Source organism: Cricetulus griseus, chromosome 2 (genome assembly GCF_003668045.3).
Source record: "Cricetulus griseus strain 17A/GY chromosome 2, alternate assembly CriGri-PICRH-1.0, whole genome shotgun sequence".
In the NCBI taxonomy this organism is placed as follows: Eukaryota; Metazoa; Chordata; class Mammalia; order Rodentia; family Cricetidae; genus Cricetulus; species Cricetulus griseus.
In genome coordinates this window covers 17,028,225-17,049,710 of record NC_048595.1, presented here as the reverse complement: position 1 = coordinate 17,049,710, position 21,486 = coordinate 17,028,225, and the positions used below count along the sequence as shown (strand labels likewise).

General features: G+C 47.6%; 1 protein-coding gene across 1 annotated transcript in view; it reads left to right on the top strand.

Moving 5' to 3' along the window:
• The window catches only part of Tcea3 (transcription elongation factor A3), a 36,687-nt gene that overhangs the window by 10,716 nt on the left and 4,485 nt on the right, over window positions 1-21,486 (top strand). The window contains exons 5-10 of the mRNA XM_035438637.1: window positions 1,149-1,211; window positions 11,468-11,631; window positions 11,800-11,856; window positions 15,252-15,406; window positions 18,737-18,883; window positions 21,235-21,306. Of these exons, the coding sequence (XP_035294528.1) occupies window positions 1,149-1,211; window positions 11,468-11,631; window positions 11,800-11,856; window positions 15,252-15,406; window positions 18,737-18,883; window positions 21,235-21,306 (658 nt within the window). The remainder of the gene's footprint in view (window positions 1-1,148; window positions 1,212-11,467; window positions 11,632-11,799; window positions 11,857-15,251; window positions 15,407-18,736; window positions 18,884-21,234; window positions 21,307-21,486) is intronic.

Below are 21,486 nucleotides of genomic sequence, written 5' to 3'. Positions count from 1 at the left end.
TCTGTCCCTCTACCATGTGGATTTGGTCATCAGGCTTGGCATCTCCCCCTCCCCTCCTCTCCTCTTCCTCTCCCCTCCTCTTTTCCATCTCCCGTGTCTCTCCTCTCCTCCCTGCCTCCCCTCTCCTTCTTCCCTGTCCCTTGTTGCCTCTCTTCACAGTGCTGGGGATGGAACCCAGGGCCTTCACATGCTAGGCAAGCACTCTACCACTGAGGTCCAGCCCTGCCCAGTCCCCACACACACTGCTCTTACGTAACTTTCATGAAGGGCTGTTACATAGTAAATATAATAAGGAAGTAAGTTATGCTGTATCCTGGAAATTGTGAGCTGTGGAATTAGGAGAATTAGGTGAGATGAGAGTGAAACTACAGTTTACTAAAAAAAAAAAAAAAAAAGGAAAGGACATTAGAGATCACAAGTTGCTTAGTGAGTTTTGGAAAGTGAAGACTTTTTTTTTTTTTTTTTTTTTTGGTTTTTCGAGACAGGGTTTCTCTGTGTAGCTTTGGAGCCTATCCTGGAACTCGCTCTTGTAGACCAGACTGGTCTCAAACTCACAGAGATCCACCTGCCTCTGCCTCCAGAGTGCTGGGATTAAAGGCGTGCGCCACCAATGCCCGGCAGACTTTTTGTTTTAACCTCTAACCTTGTCACACTAACAGCATGGTGGTTACAGGATTTGGGCAAATTTTGTCTTGTTTTTTCCTCCTGAACATTGTTTTCTTATAAGATTTTGGACATTGCACGGACCCTATCTTGTCCCCTGCTGTATTCACTTTCCATTTGTACTCAGCTCAAGCCTGTGTGCTTCTCCCCACCTCCAAACAGCCTGCAGGGGAGGCTGAAGCCCATCTCAGTCTCTCCAGCTCCGGATACATATAACAACCCCAGAGCCCATCCTGCCTGGCAGCAGGAGAGAGACCTGCTGAGAATTCTTGGGAGAATCCTCCCAAGAATGTAAAATTTCTGCAGATATCTGTTTCCTCCCTTGTATTGCTGTCAGGTGGGGGTGGGCACTTCTGGACCTCCTCCACTGTGGCCTAGGGAGGCTCCTTCATCCCATAGGCCTTGCTCCAGGGGTTCCTCTCCCAGGAAAGCAGAGCTGCTCCTAGCCTACAAGACCGCATCATCTCCAGTTTTGTGTCTTTCAGGAGAGACTCTGTAGATTCCAGGTCGTCCACCACCTCCTCTCCAAAGAGGCCACCTATGGAAAGGTAAAGGGAAGCCGCTGACTTCTCCCTGGCAAAGGGCCTTGTTCATGGGGATAGGGGCTCTGCTCAGCAGGGGGGAAGCCTGGAGCGGGAGAAAGGAGGAAACCTCATACACTATGTCACCTCCAAATCCTAGGACCTGTAGGTGTGACTGCCTGTGCTGACAAGTCACTGCCACTCCATCACTGAGTATCATCCCCAAGGTCAAGTTGAGCTCAGTAAGGACAGCCAGGGCTATGCAAAGAAACCCTGTCTTGAAAAACAAACAAACCAAACACAGTATTTCGGAGACAGGAGGATTGCTGTAAACTCAAGGCCAGCCTAGGCTGTCTAGTAAGAGGTAAGGGAGTGGTTATGCAGATACTGGGGTCTTACCTAGCCAAGGGCCCTAGGTATGTGAGGGCAACCTGACGGAGTCAAGGAGGAGACTGGGGGAGGCAATGCATGGATGAGTCCAGTCCCACACGGGTCCCTTAGAAACTGGGGCCACTGGCTTGGGAATGGCATCACCAGAGTTATCAGACTTGCTCTGGCGGCTGCATCAGAGTGGATTGTAGGGCTCAGAGCAGAAAGAGAGAACAGCCAGGAGGCTGTTGGAATAATCTGTGGCTCAGATCGCCTTGACAGTGATGGAGTTGGGAAAAACAAATAGATTGAAGCTCTGTTCCGGAGTGGCATTTTATGAATGATTGGATGTGGGGTGTGAGATAATAAAGGGAGTCAAGGAAGACTCTATATTTCCACTTGAGTTTCTGTAGCTGGAGCTGTCAGTGTGGAAGACTGCATGGCGTGGACTGTTAAGTATTCAGGTCTGAGGCTGGCATAAGAGTGTTTGCCTAGCATGCACAAAGTCCCAGAGTTCATTCCCACCACTGCATGAACTCAGGAGACGAGGCAGGAGGATCAGAGATTCAAGGTCATCCTTAAGTATGTAGAGAGTTCCCAGCAGGCTGGACTAACGTGAGATGTGTCTCAACAGAAACAAAGAGTTCAGGTCTTCTGAGCTGGGTGGGATGACAGTTCACTTGGGAGGCAGAGGCAGGTGGATCACCAGTTTGAGACCTAGATCTAGCGATGTTGGATTTGAGCTGTCTTAAGACATCTTGCTAGGGCAGGTGAATCAATGGAGTAAGAAGGCTTGGGCTGGAAATAAAAGTTTGAATCATTAATTAGTGTGTAGCTGACACGTTAGGCTAGAAATTCGAGCAAGGGCGCCAAAGAGTTTGTGGGTAAAGGAATAAGTGCAAATTGGGGTCCAGAAGAAGGGAGGTCAAAGGTCAGGGCAGTCAAAGAAACATACCTGAGGGAGAGCCTGCCTTGCCTAGTAGTGGATGGGAGTATCTAGGACCCATACTGAATCCCCGACTGGCCTGTCTGGACACTAAGGACATTGGCTTGTAGGAGAATGCATTGGATGACTCACTTCTTCAAAGCCCGTTTCAGGAAGATTGCCCTAGGAAAAAATAGGAGCACAAAAATGTGGTCATTTAAAGCTTTCCGAAGATTTCCCAGCCCCTGGAGGTTGACACAGATTCAGCACTATGGGAAGAGGCAGCCCCTTCTGGTGAGTGGAGGCTCCTAAAGTGTGGCCGAGAGTCCCAGACTGTATCATCACCTTGCCTCTGAAGAAAAGAACTCTGTATTCAATTAATAATGTCTGCAGAGGGCAAAGCCCAGGAAACCAACTCCAACATCATCCTGTTTGTAGACCTCTGGTTCTCCATAAGAGAATACTCTGTGTGGATGAGTGGTGGAGGTGGGGAGACACTGCTGGTATTGAATTGGAAAAGATGCTAAATGTCGTGGAAGATGAGGCTAGCTCTGAGGGAAGGATTTCTACCTCCAGACCCCTCTCCCAACTGCCTCCTGTCCTTAAGACCCCTGAGCTCCTCCATAATGCTGTCTCTTTCTTCTGAAAGTCAACCAGCAGAATGTAATTGTCTTCCTGGTAGTTGTACCATACTCTGTTGGCTAAGTATTAGGAATAGACAATCAAAAGGCAGATGAAGGTCTTAGAAATCCATTTTATGTTCTATTTGGGCTCTTGTGCTTTCTACCTCTTCATTTTTGTTTTCTCTCTTTCCCTCCTCATCTCTGTTAATTTATGACAGCTGGAGAGAGATGGAAGGCAGAAAGAGAGGCTTGCTCTGACCCTAGATGGACCATGCTTATTCATGGCGAGGGGGTGTCTCTGTGACCCATATGTGCGAGTGGCCAAAATGCCTACATTAGAAGATGGGATGTGGCCCCTTATAAGGGCAAAAATAACTCCCACATTCCACAAGGGAAGTTGGGAAGTGTAGTCTTTCATCAGGAAACTACCAGTCTTACTGCTGAAAGCCAACTTTTAACAGGTCAGAGAAATTGGAGAGGAGATGTGGATTAAGAGAACTACAGACAGGCACGCGCGCGCGCGCGCGCACACACACACACACACACACTCACACACACACACACACACTCACACACACTCACACACACACACACACACACTCACACACACACACACACTCACACACACACACACACACACACACACACACACACACACACTCACACACACACACACACACACACACACACACACACACACACACACACACACAGGGACTTTTTCTGAGGGCCAAAGCTTAATTCTGCATTTTATTTTTCTTCCGGCTGCTTGTTCTACTCTATTCTTTCTCTATTCTGCTCTTCTACCCTGATGTTTTCCTTCTTCTCAGTCCCTCTCCTTTATCTTCCCTGATGTTATCTTTCTACATTTTTCTTCTATATCTCTTGCTTTTTTTTTTTTTTTGAGACAGGGTTTTTCTGTGTAGCTTTGGAGGCTGTCCTGGAACTAGCTCTTGTAGACCAGGCTGGTCTCGAACTCACAGAGATCCGCCTGCCTCTGCCTCCGGAGTGCTGGGATTAAAGGCGTGCGCCACCAACGCCCGGCTCTTATTTTTTTTTTATACCTCCTAAGACAAAAATTTCTATGCAAAAAAGATTACCTCATAACCATAACTTATATATTTTCCAATTAAAATCTTTGCGTAAGAAGAAACACATGTAGATTGCAGGTTACATGTTTTCCTTAGAAGCCCACAAGTAGTTAAACATTTTTTATTTGTGTTAATTTTCCCACCATAACATCAGTGATTCTTTTATTACTAATTAACAAAGTTTTAACAAGCTAAGCATATTTATTTCAGCCAGTTCCCTTTGTACTGACAGGCAACTGCTTGTGGCTTCAGTGTAGCAGATTCCTGTCCTTATAAAAAACTTGAAACAACCATCTATAATGAGATCTGGTGCCCTCTTATGGCAAGGATACATGCAAGCAGAACACTGTATACATAATAAATAATAAATAAATCTTTAAAAAAAACCTTTAAACAAGTGGTCAGCTAACCATCTATTTATCTTTATGCACAATAGGGTCATTTAATTTCCTTTCACAACTTTGTTTTTTTCAAGATACAGACCAGGGCCTGTGATTAATTCTGTAAGTTGCATGACCAAGGAGCTCAGGCTTAACCTTGGGTGTAGGGACATAATTGTTCTTTTTAATCATGGGTCTGTTTTTCCACAGGCAGAGTTCATGAGTCTGTAACACATGAGACTTCCTTGTTCTTATTTTTCATCTTCTGCAAATCTCACATCTAACAAAGGGGAAGGTGACTTTTGGCCTATTTTTGCCTTTTTTGGATCTCCTATTGGAGCAACTGGCAGAATAACCTAAACCATTTTCCTAATCATCTTTACTGTCTTAATCACCTTATCTTTTAGGCTAGCTCAGAAAGTTCAATTAAATCATAGATCTAACTGAGCATCATTGCTCTATAAAAATCATCTTTGTTATGATCTGCAAGTAAGTTACCCAGTGAGGAGCGGGGTTTTCCCATGAAACAACCACACCATACAAGACACAGTGGGGTCCCTTCATATAGTAGTGACACTGTGCCAGACACAGCAGGAACATGGCAGCAGCTAGCAGGAGGAAGCAAAGAGCATTCTGGAGATCATCCTCCTGGGGCTTTGCCTCTCCAGGATGTATCCAGAGTAGCTTTGCTGTCTACTAGGCTGTACCCCATAAGCTCCACGGCTGACTGCAGCTCCTCTGACGTGGCCACTGGCACAATCTCTCCTTCCCTTTTCCCTTCCTTCTCTCCATTCTCACCTCTTCTTTCCTTTCCTTCTCACGAGATCTCTGTTGAGGCTGACCTAAACTTCTCACATGCTGGGATTACATGGTCAGCTCTTGTTTCATCTCATCCTTTCCTTCATTCATTGGTTAATCTGTTCAGCAAGCACAGCTGCTGAGCGTGACTTTGCAAACCCACAGTTCCCCAGGCATCAAGGACAAATTCACACCCTGAGTGACTAGTGCTGAGTGTGACTAGCTAGACTACTTGCCTACCCGAAGGGACAACACTACCCAGCCCTAACCAATGGTTGCCTTATGAAAAATGCACGTCCAGTGTGTCTTTGTTTGTGAGACAGGGTCTCACTATGTAACTGGGGTTAAGGGTGTGTGCCATGAGGATCTCGCTGTGTGAGGACCCTGGCTGACTCAAATTCCTGGGTTCAAGGAGTCTTATTGCCTTAGTTTTCCACATAACTGAGTGTACAGACATGCCACCATGCTTAGCGGTTGTTCTTCACTTCTTTATTTGTGTGTGTGTGTGTGTGTGTGTGTGTGTTTGTGTGTGTGTTGTGTGGGTGGCATGTGATGGGGTCAGAGGACAACTTTGTGGCACTGGTTGTCTCTTTCTGTCCTTATATGGATTCTGAGGATCAAATCCAGGGCGCTAGGCTTATTTGACCCCCTCTCTGGCCCCAATCTTCCAGTATAAACTTATTTTGACTTTGGTTGGTTGGTTGTGTATGTGTGTGTGGAGACGAGCATGGAAGTCAAAGGACAGCTTGTAGGAGCTGCTTCTCTCCTTCCATTGTGTGGTTCTGGGATGGAGCTCAGGTCATCGGGTTGTCAGATTTGGTGGTAAACAACCATTTCACCAGCTCACAATCTTCCAGTTTTGTGTGGTTTTCTATTTTTCTTGTTGTTGCCATTCAATTTAGGTTTCCTTGCTTGAGTTTATATGCACCATACATGTGCAGGAAGCTCAGAGGCCAGAAAAGGGCATTGGTTCTCTGGACCTGGAGTTACAGGTGGTTATGAGCCATGCCGGGAAGGTTAACACTCTCCATTGCTGAGCCATCTCTTCCAGTGTTCAAGTTTTTAAGGAAAGCTAGACATTCATAGCCTTCACATTTCCACTTGTAAAGGTATGTTTGCTGCTCTTGCAAACGTATGCAGATTTTGGATTCCTTGGCCCCATAGTGTGGATTCAATGGAGTGGCTGTCCCATGCAGTAGGAACAACGGCATGCCTCACATAGGAAGGAATTTTAAGCTGGGAGTTGGCCTGGTAACTCAGAGGGTTATGTCAGGAGTACGAGGAGCGGGGAGCAGTGCAAAGGTGTGGCAAGAAGTGGTGTTCTGGGGACCAGAGATGTAACACACAGGCACAGAGACACATACATGAAGGGTTCCATGGTAACAAAGAAGAAAGTTGCATTCCCGTCAGTTGCCTTTAATCTTGACTTTGGCCAGGCAGCTTCTGCACACTTGCAGTAACTGGATTTCCCTCAAGGTGGCACGCAAGAGCAGCAAACAGGGCCTCCCAGCTGCCTCTGCCAGGCACCAGGCAGGATTTTCTAAGAGATGCCACTAGTGCTGGGACTGAGGCCCAAGGCTGACAGACCTGGGGAAAGAAGGAAGGTGCAGCAGTCGATTGGTGCACGCCTTTAATCCCAGCATTCAGGAGGCAGAGGCGGGCGGATCTCTGTGAATTCAAGGCCAGCCTGATGTACAGAGCAAGTTCCAGGACAGGCTCCAAAGCTACACAAAGAAACCCTGTCTCAAACAAACAAAGCAAAAAAAGAAAAGGAAGGTGCAGATAAAATGCACCTAACCCCTGAGCCTCACTAATGATGCCTTCTGGAGTTTGGCAGTTCCTAATGGTATGGCTACCTGAAACAGCCCAGACACAGAATCTAGGCAGCCAGCTCCTAGCCAAGCTAGAAGGCACGGAGCCAGGGTCCTACTAGGAAGAGCAGGGGAATGCTTCACCAGCTGCACTTTACATGGGTAAGGAGACGCTGGAAAACTCTGGTTTCTAGCCACAGTGAAATATCCTGGGAGAACTGGAAAGGCAGACAGCCCTTTCCTGTCTGACACAACCACCAGGAAGTCGGATGGATGACTTCAGAAACTCGTTTTCACTCCATAAGACTTGCCGTATTCATCTCTAGAGTGGAAGTAATTTTGACTCCCTAAGGCCATTGTGAGGGTTGGATGGTGAGGAGATGGGAGGCCTGGCGTTGTGAGGGTCAGGTGAGGAGACTGAAGGCCTGGCGTGGCTCCCAACCCACCCACAGTCTGCAAATGTGGGTTGTGTAACCGTAACATTCATACGCAGTATGAGTATCCTGATACTTTTTTGTGGGAATTTTGTTAGGTTCTTTTAGTCATCCCAACAAATCCTTAAAATGGGTGCTACTGTCATTCCTATTTTACACGTGAGAAAACATATCTGGAGAGTAAAGAACCCACCCAAAGTTGTAGAGCTGCAAAGTGGATGTAACCAGGAATTTTCCTCTGAAGCCGAGCGAGAAGGGGAGATGGGGGGGTGTATGATGGCATGCACATGGAAAACATTGGGGAATTGGTTCTCTCTTTCCACCATGTGGGTTCCCAGGATTGAAATCAAGTCATCAGGCTTGGTAGCAGATGTGTGTGTGTGTAATATATATATATATAATATATATATATATATATATATATCTGCTTGGCCATCAAAGCCTGGATTCTTCCTTTTTTAAGATTTATTCATTTATTACGTATACAGTGTTCTGCCTGCACACCACAAGAGGGCACCAGATCTCATTATAGATGGTTGTGAGCCACCATGTGGTTATGGGGGATTGAACTTGAGTCCTCTGGAAGAGTTGTCAGTGCTTTTAACCTCTGAGCTATCTCTCCAGCCCAAAGATTGGACTCTTTAGGGATTGGGGTATGAGACTGGCCCTCATTATGTAGCCCAGGCTAGAACTCATGATCCTCTTGCCTCGGCCCCTTGAGTATTGAAATCACACCTACTCTGGAGCTTGGATTCAAACTCAGGGCAGGCATTCAAAACATGACAGCTGCCATTGCCGTCTGCTCGAAAGCCCTGTGCTGTGTGCTTCCTCTACATCAGCGGTTCTCAACCTCCCTAATCCTTCAACAGTTCCCTCCCTAATCCTTTAATACAGTTCCTTGTGTTATGGTGACCCCCACCCATACAATTATTTTCATTGCTACTTCATAACCGTAACTTTGCTACTGTTATTAATTGTAATGTAAGTATCTGATATGCAGGATACCTGGCATGTGACCTCCAAAGGGGCCGGGACCCACAGGTTGAGAATCCCTTCTCTGCATGTTCCTTGGTAAGCCCTGGACTTTATGTGTGCCAGGCCACACCTATCAGTAAGGACTTCTTTCCTCTGAGGAGATGGGAGAGTGAGCCTTCTCGTAAGCCCAGGGAATAGGGCTACTGCCTTCCAAAAAGGATGTGCCTCCCTCCAGGTGAGGCTCCATCTGCACCCCCTGGCCTTTCATCCCTTTATGAGCAACTCCTCCTTCCCATCATGCATTTGAGGGAGGGTTAGCGGGCACTCGCTAAATGTGGGCAGAGGAGTGAATGAGTGTGTCCTCCATGTGGACTGTCAGTGAGGATGGAAGCAGACAATGTTTATAAATACGTGAGCCAGTCAGTTATAGACTTGGTAAGTGCTATGCAGTAAGAAAGCAGGGTGGAGACAGTCTGTCTTGGCAGAGGTGATGGGGAATGTCTCCCTGAGGCTATGGCCTTTGAGCTGAGACCTGACTTACAGGTAGGAGGGACCTTGTGTTTTTAACTCTGGGAAATGCCAGCTACTCAATCAGTTCTACTCTCATACAAAACTCCTTAGGCCTGCTGGGGTGTGATGGCTCACGCCTTTAATCTCAGCATTTAGGAGGCAGATACAGGTAGATCTCTGTGAGTTTGAGGCCAGCCTGGTCTACAGAGTGTGTTTCAGGACAGCCAGGGCTACTTAGAAAAACCCTGTCTCGAAAACCAAAAGGAAAAAGAAAAGGACTGGGAGATAAGATAACGTAAGTGCAGTGTGAAGCCCTCATGAGCACTGGACATGGTGGCGCATGCCCGCACTTGCATTCCCAGTCCTGGAGAAGGTAAACACAGCTCACTGGCTGGCCAGCCTAGCCTAAAAGTGGTGAGCAAGGTTGTCTATCTCAGAAAATAAAGTGAGTGGCTCCAGAGAGCACCTGAGGTTGACGTCTGGCCTCTACACACATACTCACACAAATACCAAACACAAAAATTAATCAGTCCAACTGGGGATGTAGGTACTAGCATGCTTGCCTAACATACTGAAAGCCTGAGTTCAGTCCCAAGCATCTCATAAACCAGGCATAGATGGACACCTATAACCTTAGCAGCTGGGAGGTGGGGGCAGGAAGACCACAGGTTCATTGTTATCCTCAGCTACATGGTAAGTTTGAGGCCAGCCTGGGCTATGAGATTTTGATTTTTTTCATCTAGCCATGGCAGTAAATGGGTTCACCGTAGACAGTATATCAGAGACAGTGAAAGTGTTGGCACACAGCCCTTGGCTCCAGTCTTGGGTCTTGGTGAGTCATTCCAGGTAAAACTCAGTGAGGGGATTTTCCAAGTTAGTTTCTTTGTTTGTAAATAGGGTGGTGAGGCTGTCGACCACCAGGGACTCATGTAAGGATGAAACTAGAAAGTATTCTCTGGTACTTGGTAAGCCAGGCCTCTTAGATGGTGGTAGATAAATACTACTCAGTAGACTGAGCTCCTGGAGAGAGGGAGGTAATCCCACTCAGCCACTTGTTCTTAGCAGTTTTTGGAGGGTAGGGACCTGATAAATGATGGGTGGGTGGGTGGGTGGATGATATAAACATGCATTGCCTGATAAATACTGGATGGGTGATATAAACTTGTGTATAAGGGGCAACCAGCATAGTACAGAAAAGTGGGGAGCTGAACCACGGAGTGTCCCTTGTTCTGTAACAAGCAGAGCACAGTGGTTGGTGAGGAGCCTGGGTTTCAGAAGCTCAAATGCTTGGGCTTGAGTTCCTCTAGGCTCCCAGATGTATGACCAGAGTTAAGTGCTGTAGAGTGAGAGTTTTCTCAGTCCTGCTGGTCCCACTTGGACCAGTTTCTCTCCACCCACTGGGTCCCCAAAGCTGCTTATAAGATAACCACTCAGCAATGTAATATATCTTTATATATTATATTAATATTAGTATGTATTAATATATATTTATAGTTGTTTGGCCAATGGCTTAGGCTTCTTACTGGCTAGCTGTCTCTTAAAACATTGACCCATCTCCATTAATTTGTATCTCCGTGTGGTTCACGTGGTGGTTGTAGCTCACCGTGGGTGATGCCCTTGCATCTTGCTTCTCCAGCAGCTACACATCTCCTCACTATCTTCCTTCTTCTTGTCTCTTTGTTGGGATTCCCCCCACCCTTAGCTAAATTCTGTGTCTTCATTGGCCAGAACAGCTTTATTCATCAACCACTAAGAGAAACGCATAGTCACAGCATCCCGAAGGACAGCTGGCATCAAAGTGCTTATGCGTCAACTCATTCTTTTTTTTTAAGGCAGGATCTTGTATAGCCTGGAGCTTACTATGTAGATCAGGCTACCCTTGAACTCACAGAGATCCACCTGCCTCTGCCTCCCAAGAGCTGAGGTTAAAAGGCATGCGTCACTACACTGTGCCTCAAGCTCATCTTCATAATGTATCTATTTCTTTCTTTTTTATGTGTTTGTTTTCGAGATAGGGTTTTGTTGTATATAGCCTTGGCTATCCTGGAACTCACTGGAGACCAGGCTGGCCTCAGACTCAGAGGTCTGCCTGCCTCTGACTCCCATGGGTTGGGATTAAAAGTGACTATAACCTAACTATCACCTGTCACTCATCTGTTCTAAGGTGGCACCTCTAGTGTGGAATAAGAATAGTTTGGACCTCCTGGAATTGCTATGAGGCTGAAATGGGATAATCTTTGTCCAGAATCTAAAACAGCACCTGCCTCAGAGAATTATTATGGGAACTAGAGGAGAGCATCCATGGAAACATCTAGAATGGTTTGTTTGCCTAATGTCACCATGCCCATTATTGATTGTCATCCTCAGATCTAACAGCGTCGGATCTAAAGTGGAAACTCCCAAGACCCCCAGCAGCCCCTCAACTCCCACATTTGCCCCCTCTGTCTGTCTCCTGGCCCCCTGCTATCTCACAGGGGACTCTGTCCGGGACAAGTGTGTGGAGATGCTGTCAGCAGCCCTGAAGGCAGAAGGTGAGGGCTTGGGCCGGTGTTGAGGGAGGAGAAGCTAAGGTGAAATACTATTTGTTTGTTTGTTTGGAGGCAGTAGGGGTCTCCGGTCAGGGTACAGGAATGCCATTGTCAAGAGGCATCCCTGGCAAAGTCACACAGGACTTATGTCTGTTTCCTGATTTCTTCTAGATGATTTCAAGGACTATGGAGTCAATTGTGACAAGCTGGCCTCAGAAATAGAAGACCATATCCTCATGTCATGTGGGGCTGGAAGTCTAGCTAGCAGGGTGTGGGAGCTGCTCTGCCATTGAACCAGAGCTCCTAAGTGTGGCCGACATTGCTGTTAGGTCTTGTCCTGCCCCTGGTTGGTTCCCTGGGTTCATCTGGTTGCAGGTGATGCACCAGAGGCCCAGGGAGGTGCTGTCACCTGTCAAAGCTCCTGCAGCTAAATGGAGCTGGAGAGCTGGGGTTTGAACTCTGAAAGTATGACTCGGGAACCTGGGGGCTTAGCTGTTATGCCAAACAGGCCATGTTATGCATGCGTCAGCTGGCCAAGTCATTGCCTGAGGGATCTGAATGAACAGGGGGCAGCGAGCTTCATGCGCAGTGTTCCCCTCCTTCCCCTGATGGGTGCAGCCTTTGAACTGCACTCTGTGATGCTGTTAGGTAGGCACTGTGCCAGGAAACTGACACTTTTTGAATCTGTCAATGCCCCCAACCATCCCTGTGGTGCATGAAGGTGTTCTCATTGTGTACACAAGGAAACTAAGACTCGGAGCTCCAAGGTGTCACAGCTGGACTGAAAGCCTTGGTCTATGGTTATGTGTATAAGAAAGTATAATAGAATCATACTATGTAGCCCTGGCTTGCCAGAATTCCCTCTCTATGGAGACCAGGATAGCTTTAAACTCACTGAGATCTGCCTGTCTCTGCCTCCAGAGTGCTGGTATTAAAGGCACACACAAGCATGACTGATGGTTCTATAAACTTTTATTTTCTATGTACTTTCCCCACTGATTTCACCTCCTGATTTTCTACTCTTTTTTTTTCTTTAAATAATTTACTTAACTTTATTTTAGGTGCATTGGTGTCAGATCCCCTGAAACTGGAGTTACAGACAGTTGTGAGCCGCCCTGTGGTTGCTGGGAATTGAACCTGGGTCCCCTGGAAGAGCAGCCAGTGCTCTTAATCCACAGAGCCATCTCTTCAGTCCCTCACGTTCTTTTCTTTGCTTATTGTTTTTGTTCTTCGAGACAGGGTTTCTCTGTGTTACCCTGGCTGTCCTGGAACTCCCTTTGTAGACCAGGCTAGCTTCAGACTCCGAGATCTTCTGCCTCCCAGGTGCTGGGATTAAAGGCGCGTGCCACACCTCCTGATTTTCCTTGCCCTGTGGAGACAGTGGAGGTGACTTAACTGTAATACAACTCTACCACAAGAGAAGATTTGCTTCTTAGGGAAAACAGTTGCTTGACACTGCTTTCTCTCACTGTGTGTCTAAGGTTTGCAATTCTAAGATGAAGTATGGAATGAAGGAGTCAGAAGTTCCAGGAGAAAAGATAGCTCAGTGTCACGTGAGATGTGTGACTAGGTCTGCCTGTGAGGCCAGGGTCCAGACTGAAGGCAGCTAACATGCCTGTTTCTGTCTCCTGCCTGAAACCAACCCTAGAATACCCCAGCATATACTCTGGTAGTTTCTATTAGTCGTTCTTCATTGATTATCCAGCAAATTTTGCATTTCCCAGTCTTTCAGCAAATACATTCTCACCATTTCCTGTTAATTCAGGAACCTAGAGCTTCAGGGTCTCAGGACTTCATCTTCACTGTCTCCAGAATGGTCAGTGACTGCCAAGCCCAGTTTGAAGCAGAGTGGATGGCCTGGTACCTAGTCCCACAGCTGTCTTCCTCGTTTGCATCCTCCGTTGTCTGTACCTCCTGTTAGGAAACCAGCTGAAGCCACAGCAAGCTGCTTAGCTTTTTCATCATATCCAAAGGGGAGGGTGAATAAGTGCTCGTGTGCTCTGTGCCCCTCAAAAGACCTGCCCTCAGTGGAGTGACCCTGAACTAACGTGGCATGGGTGAGGCATGGGTGTGACACTGGTGTGTGCAGGAGCAATCAGAGAGAGGCCGGTGTCCCCAAGCATCTCCTCACATCCACAGATCCACACCACACAAGTTCTGAATGGCAGTTTTAAACTCACAGTCCGACTTCCTAATGCTTTGTGGCATATTCTCTTATTTTCACACTCTTATCGTGCAGGTGACATTAAAACAAAAATGGGACAAAAGCCACAACTCTGCCTCCTTTCCACCAGTTCCTGAAAGTCAGCTGCTCCATGCTGCTCATTGCCCTGGTCTCTGCCTTGACAGTGGTTTTTTTTTTTTTTTTTTTTTTTTCCCAGCAATGGCTTTGTCTTGCTTCCTTCGCTTGGCTCAGGAGACCAGCCCTGCCCTGTGTCTGGGGGGCGGGGTATCTGGGCTGCTGGATTTGGACAGAGCTAACTATGGTCTGTGGCCAGGGGTGACTTCCAGCCCATGAGTGAACAGAGCATTGCTGTTAAGAGGAGGCCTGGCTTGTAGCCCTGGCCCCACTAGGACTTTGCCCTCTGACCTTGAGCAAGGACCTGAACCCTTTCCAAGCCTCAGCTTTCTCATCTACTTGTGGGAGAAGTAACTGGCTAGTCATCCCCAAAGTGGATCCCTGGGATGAAGGGATATGCCTAAGAGGGAGAACTCTGAACAGACACTGTGGACAGGAGAGGCTGGGGGTGCAGCCCGCTTGGTAGAGTTTTTGCCTGTAATTCTAGCATTCAGGAGATGGAGATAAGCAGGTTAAAGAGTTTTAGGCTATCCTTGGCTACAAGAGACCTTGTCTCCAAAGAAATTGGAGGTGGCCAGGCAGAGCAGGACTGCCCACTGGATTCTGTTGTTGTTTAGGTTTTGGGTTTTTTGCTTTGCTTTGTTTTGTTTTGAGGCAGGATCTCTGTCGCCCTGGCTGTTCTGGAACTTGCTATGTAGACCAGGCTGGCCTCAAACGCTCAAAGATCCACCTGCCTCTGCCCCCTGAGTGCTGGAATTAAAGGTGTGCACCACCACCTCAGCTCAGCTCAGCTTCCAGTGGTTTATTTTTGCACTTCTCATTGCCAGAAACAAGTGGTTTTTGACCTTTTCCTTTGACAGTTGCTCCCCAACTCTGGGGTCATTTCTAACTAAAGGTTACCCTCATAAATCTCATGTTTGCAGTCCTGAATGTGGACATGTTCCAGGCCCCACACTGGTTCCCCATGTGTAATGGCTCCTTGACATCTCCTAACAGTCCTGTTTTTTGTTGTTGTTTTTGTTTGCTTGTTTTTAAACAAAAAGGGAACCGAGGCACAGAAGTCATGTGATTCTCCTGAGGTTACAAAGAGAGACTCATACAAACCAGGGTGTCAATTCCCAGAGTCCCTGATACCACAGTGCTTGCTGCAGTCTGGTCCCTTCTTGGAATTTGCTCCTGTCTCTGATACCTGGGTAACCCCATTGCTCTAACCAGATGCCCATTAATCAGAGGCCACAGAGATGACCCCTGACCCCTGTAGCAGGCTCCCATCCCTCCCCCCATACTCCTCCGTGGATGGTAAGATGGCCCTTGACCCAGACACATATCTATCAGGAACTCAAGAGCACAGACATGAAGTACCGGAACCGTGTGCGCAGCCGCATCAGCAACCTGAAGGACCCCAGGAACCCCGGACTGAGGCGGAATGTTCTCAGTGGGGCCATTTCTCCAGGACTCATCGCCAAGATGACAGCAGAGGTGAGGAGGATCATAGGGCCAGGGCCCTCCTGCTCCCCAGCTCTGTTTAGTGTGCGGGTGTGATAAAGGTGTAGTGGTATGTGGAATGTCAGTGTGTGATATGTTATGTGTGTAAGCTGTATAGTTACCACGGTGTAGCGTGAATGAGTGGGTGGTATGTGATTAATGTGACACTAATATGTGTGGTGTGTGGTTAGTGTATGATATGTGGTGTGGTTAACGTATGTGTATGGTTAGTGTATTGTGTAGTGTGTGATTAATATGTGTGCGATGTGCGTTAGTATGTGTTTTGTGTTGTTAGTATAGGGTGTGAAGTTAGTATGTATGTGGTGTACGGTCTCTGTGTGTGTGTGTGTGTGTGTGTGTGTGTGTGTGTGTGTGTGTGTGTGTGTGTGTGTGTGTGTGTGTGTGTGTGTATGAGTGCGTGCGTGTGTGTGTGTGTGTGTGTGTGTGTGTGTGTGTGTATGAATGTCAGGTGTTTAATGTGTGGTGTGTGGTTAGTGTGTGGTTACTTGTATATGGGGTGCTTAGTGTGCAGTATGTGATTAATGATTGTGTGGAGTGTAATTAGTATGTGATGTGGAGTTAGTGGGTTGTAGTGTGTGGTTATGTGGTCTGTGGGGTGTGTTTGTGGTATGTAGTTAATGAGTGTGAGTGCTGGAATGGCATGTGCGTGTTGCACGGAGCGTTATCACCATTCTGCAGTTATCACTCAGCTGATTTTACCTTTGCTAATTTGTGGATGGAGTCAGGGAGCACGTGGGAGTCAGAGGATAGCTTGCAGGAGTCGGTCTCTCCTTCTCCCTCATGAGCTCCACAGGGCAAGCTCAGGTCTTCAAGCTTGGTGGCAAGCCCCTTTTCCTGCTCAACTATCTTGCCAGCCCCATTGTGTTCCATTTAAAAGGTCTGGGTTTTCTGGTTGCTATTTGTTTTGAGTGAGAGTCTCACTATGTAGTTATAGCTGGCCTAGAATTCACTCTGTAGACCAGGCTGGTCTTGAACTCACAGAGATCCACCTGCCTCTGTCTCCCGAGTGCTGGGATTACTTGTTTATGTAGCTATACCTACCTGGCAGAGGTTCAACTTTCATTTTTTTTTTAATTTTTGTCTCTTGGTACTGAGGATTGAACCCGGGCCTTATACATGCCAGACAGACGCTCTACCGAAGTGGCTCTGTGGGTCTCCATCCCTTTGGGGGTCTTATATCAAATATCTTGATGTCAGATATTTACATTATGATTCATAAAAGTAGCAAAATTACAGTTATGCAGTAACAAAAAATAATTATATGGCTGGGGGTCACCACAACATGAGGAACTGTAGTGAAGGGTTATGGTGTTGCAAAGGTTGCGAACCACTGCTGTACTAACTTAAACATCTCCAGTAAGGCTGATCTTTTTTTTTTTTTTTTTTTTTTTTTTTTTTTGGTTTTTCAAGACAAGGTTTCACTGTGTAGCCCTGGCTGTTCTGGAACATGCTCTGGAGACCAATCTGGCCGTGTACTTAGAGATCAACTGCCCCTGCCTCTGCCTTCTGAGTGCTGATTTTACAGGCATGTACCACTACTGCCCAGCAAGCCTGATCTTTTGTGAGTGACATTGTGGCCCAGAGGTAGAAATTGTCACTTAGCTTTGCAGTGTCTTAGTCAGTCCTGGCTGCCTAATGGTGGCAGAAGCCTTTAATCTCAGCACTGGGGAGACAGAGGCAGGCAGATCTCTGAGTTCAAGAGTAACCTGGTCTACAGAGTGAGTTCCAGGACAGCCAGGGCTATTATGCAGAGAAAGCCTGTCTTGGAAAACCAAAACAAACAAACAACAAAACAAAACCCCACAGCTCATAAACAGCACACGTCTGCCCTCAGCTCTGAAGGCCTAGCAGTATGAGATCAAGAAAACAGCTGGTTTGATGTCTGACACGGTGGAAGAATGAGGAGTCTTTGTCTCATTTGTAAGGGCACCGAAACTCTTCATGAGGGCGCCATCCTGTTTCCAAGTTGCCTACCAAAGAGCCTATCTCCAAACACTGTCATCTTAGGGGTAGGACCTTTCACATGTGAAGGCCACAGTGACCTTCATTCTACGGTTGCCTTTTGTCCCAGACAGGCAGTTTCTGTAAGACGTTTAAGACAAGTTTTGCTTCTGTGAGAATAGTGGTTTCAAAGCCAGATGAGATAGCACATACCCGAAGTCACTTGAGAAGCTGATACAGGAAAATTACCATGAATTTGAGGCTAGCCTTGGCCATAGAGGTAACAAGACCTTGTCTCTAAACAGATACATATGCACACGTGCATGCACGTACACACACACACACACACACACACACACACACACACACACACACACCAAAGCCAAGGCTGAGAATATAGTTCAATTGGTACAGTTCTTGCCAATTATGTTCATGGCCCTGTGTTTGATCCCCAAGCTAGGCATGATGACACCTACCTGTAAACCCAGCACTTGGGAGATGGAAGCAGGAACATCAGGAGTTCAAGGCCAGCCTGGGCTACATAGCAAGCTCAAGGACAATCTGAGATACACAAGTCTCTGTCTCAAATAAATAATGATGACAACAAAATAACGATTAGCTAAAAACAGGCTCCTCTCCATATTAGCCTTGGTTACCCTCTGAGCCACACACCCACTCATAACTGGTGCTGCCACTACCTAAGTGTGTCTGCCCAGCCTTTCTTTGGCAGAAGCTTGAAGGGGTTCAGTAAACAGGGTCAGACAGAAAAGAAAAGGGCCTGGACGGTGCTGATGCTCCATCTCCAGTAGGAGCATGGACTCTGTTTCTAGGACAGCTGCTGAGGTGTGTGTCTACAGTGATTACACTGTTCTGTGAGCCTGGTTACTATGGGGACCTGCTGGAAGGTGTAGCCCGCAGGTCATGTTTCCCACCAGCAGACAGGTCTAGAGAGCATTTGCAGCTGGAGCAGGCACTGGGTCAAAGCCCAGAGTGGGAGGCTATGGGACATGGGTGAGCAGCAGCCAGATCAAATGCCAGGCCGGTTTGATTCAGGCCAAAACCTGGCAGACGGGATGAGCACCGTCCTGAAGGAATGATCCCACGGTACTAATTCCGGCTATCAGCACCTGCTGCTGTCCTACACGTTCCCAGTTGACCTTGACCCAGCTAGAACTCCCAGGTTGGACCTTCCAATCAGGATAGAGAGGAGACTCCTCCAGGACAGGCCTTTCCCAGTTCCAACCTCTCCTCCAGCTCTGTGTTCTTGACCCAGTATGGTACTTCCTCCTCAGCTAAGACTCTAGAAACTTGGCAAAGGGCAGAGCTCCCCGACCCACCCTGAACAGACTCATTTCTCTCCAGGAAATGGCCAGCGATGAGCTGAGGGAGTTGAGGAACGCCATGACTCAGGAGGCCATCCGTGAGCACCAGATGGCCAAGACAGGTGGCACTACCACTGACCTCTTGCGGTGCAGCAAGTGTAAGAAGAAGAATTGCACTTATAACCAGGTGGGCAAAGGTGAGGTGGAGTTGGGTAGGACCACAGCAGGGGGAGCAGAGAGATGCCGAGAGGACCGAGGTGCTGAGGGGAACAGGAACTAAACTCTTCAGGCAAATAGGTGAAGAGCAAGCTTGGAAATGCCACCTCCATCCATCGCGGCTTTCTAGAGAATGTTCAGATTGTGGAATGAGCTACGGTTTGTCCATGGGGCAGGGCCAGTGTGTCCTCTCTGTACTGCAGTGGGAATGAGCTCCAGGCCCCAGTCTGCACCACACTGTCCTCCGTGCACACTGCTGGGTACAGACTTCAGGGGAGTCACTGATGCTGGAAGGAAACAGCAATGTGAAACCCAGCTCCACAGCCTATGGTGTGGCCGGTGGCACAGGCAGGCTGGTGGCAGGGAGGCTTTGAACTCTTATCTGAACATTTGTTTTATCATACTTGGTTATTTTGAGATAGGGCCTTAAATTTACTTTGTAGCTAAGGCTACCCTGGAATTTCTGATCCTCCTGCCTCTGAAGTGATGGGATTTCATGTGTGCACCACCATGACAGGCTCTTTTGGGTCCAAACCTTTCTGAGGGAGTCCAGGTAGTGTGTTCAGTGATGACTAAGGGGGTTCCTGAAGATGAAGATACCCAGGAGCCATAGCAGACTGGGGTGGGGGTGGGGAATGGACCTTTGCTGGGTTCTGTCCTTAGAGTAGCAATATTGACTTCGAACTCATTTAGTGATTCTAGAACTCTCTTTATTTCTCTGTCTGCTCAGCAAGCAAAATTCATCAAGAATAGCCAGGCATGGTTGCACATGTCTGTATTTCCATCACTGGGGAGTATGAGGCAAGAGGACAGGATTTTTTTTGGGGGGGTGCAGTAAAGCCAGCCTGGGGTACATAGAGAAACCTATCTGAAAAAAAAAATGGGTTAGAGAGATGGCTCAGTGGTTAAAGAGAGATCATCGCTCTATCAGAGGGCCAAGTTCAGATCCTAGCACCCATATTGGATGGCCACACACACACACACACACACACACACACACACACACACACACACACACACACACTCCATTTTTTTAAAATTAGGATTGGTAATGTTGCTTTGTTGGTAGATCAGTGGGATGGGGGCAGGTGTGAAGCAGTGGGTTTGATCCCCAGAACCAGAGACCAGAAGTGGTGGAGCACACTAATCCCAGCAGCAGAGGTAGAGGGAGTGGGCCAGTGAGATGGTTCCTTACGTAAAGGTGCTGGTTGCCAAACCTGCTGACCCAGATGGTAAAAGGCAGAGAACTCCTACAAATTGTCCTCTGACCTCCACACATGCCATGCATATGCAACCACCTATAAGATAAAAATGTAGATTTTTTTAAAGAGAGGGAGGAGGGTCAGAATTTCAAGGTTATTTTTGGATACATAAACATGACATTCTGCCACAAAGGTGGAGAAGAAATATCAGAACCACTTTGCCCTCAATGTCCTGTGGCCACAGTAGAAATGTAGTCACCTATTTTATTTTCTGGAAGGTTCTCTTGAAGGATTCCAGTTCTGCAATTGAGGGAAACCTGTGCAAGCAACTGTGCTCCTCTGTGCCCATTCTAGACAGGGTTATGGGCGCTTGCACGGCATTGCTTCACAAGTGAGCTGCTCATTAGCAAAGTTTAGTCTATCCTGTAAAAAGCCCACTACTGCCTTTCCTCTGCCCTGCTGCTGTGTAGTGACAAGGCTGTGCCCCCCACCCCCACCCCTGACAGACAGCTGGAGGCACATACCAGCAGAGGGCTCCTTCCCACCTCTGATCCAGCAGACATCACCAGTTTGGCTTTAGAGAGTCAGAAGGGCAGCTGGGACTCCAGGGCCTTGTGGTGGAAACTCTTGTTGCTGAACCTGAGTGTCTTGGAGGACCGGAAATGGGAAAACCCACCATAACCCACCCCAGTGATCTATCTTCAAGCCCCCTTTCCTCTCTGAGTCTCAGTCACTTGCAGGATGACAGTAGACAAGGTGATTTCCCAGGTACCTCTGGCTCAAAGATAGACATGTCAGATACAGTGTGTTGGGGGGGGGGTGAGTCTGGGAAGACTTCTTGTAAGAAGTGAGGCTTGGAACAAAAGAAGAGAAACCAGTTTGGAAGGAACAACAAGAGTGCACGTGCAAAGGCCGGGCTGAGCCAGTGGGATTCCGAGTGAGCTGACAGTTGGCCAGAGGAAAAGAGAGAGATTATACATCCATGTCAAGGAGATTACCAAAACCTGTTAAATATCAGTGCCAACCCGTGGGATTTGATTCTATTTCTAAAGACAGTGGGAGCCACTGAGGGCCCTAGAGCATCTGGGGGTGACCATCTGATGATTCTCCTCTCTGTTAGGTACAGACACGCAGTGCTGATGAGCCCATGACCACCTTTGTCTTATGCAATGAATGTGGGAATCGCTGGAAGGTCTGTATGCTTGTCTCTTTCTCCTTCCCTGTCATCCACAGATGCTGCCCTATATAAGAAATAATATACCTATAGACAGGGAAAAGGGGACCCCATGCCAGCAGGCAGGAGGCTTGCCAGCCTGCAGAGTCAGCCTGCAGGACAATGACAGTGGCAGGTGGTTGGGGGGGGGGGGGGGGG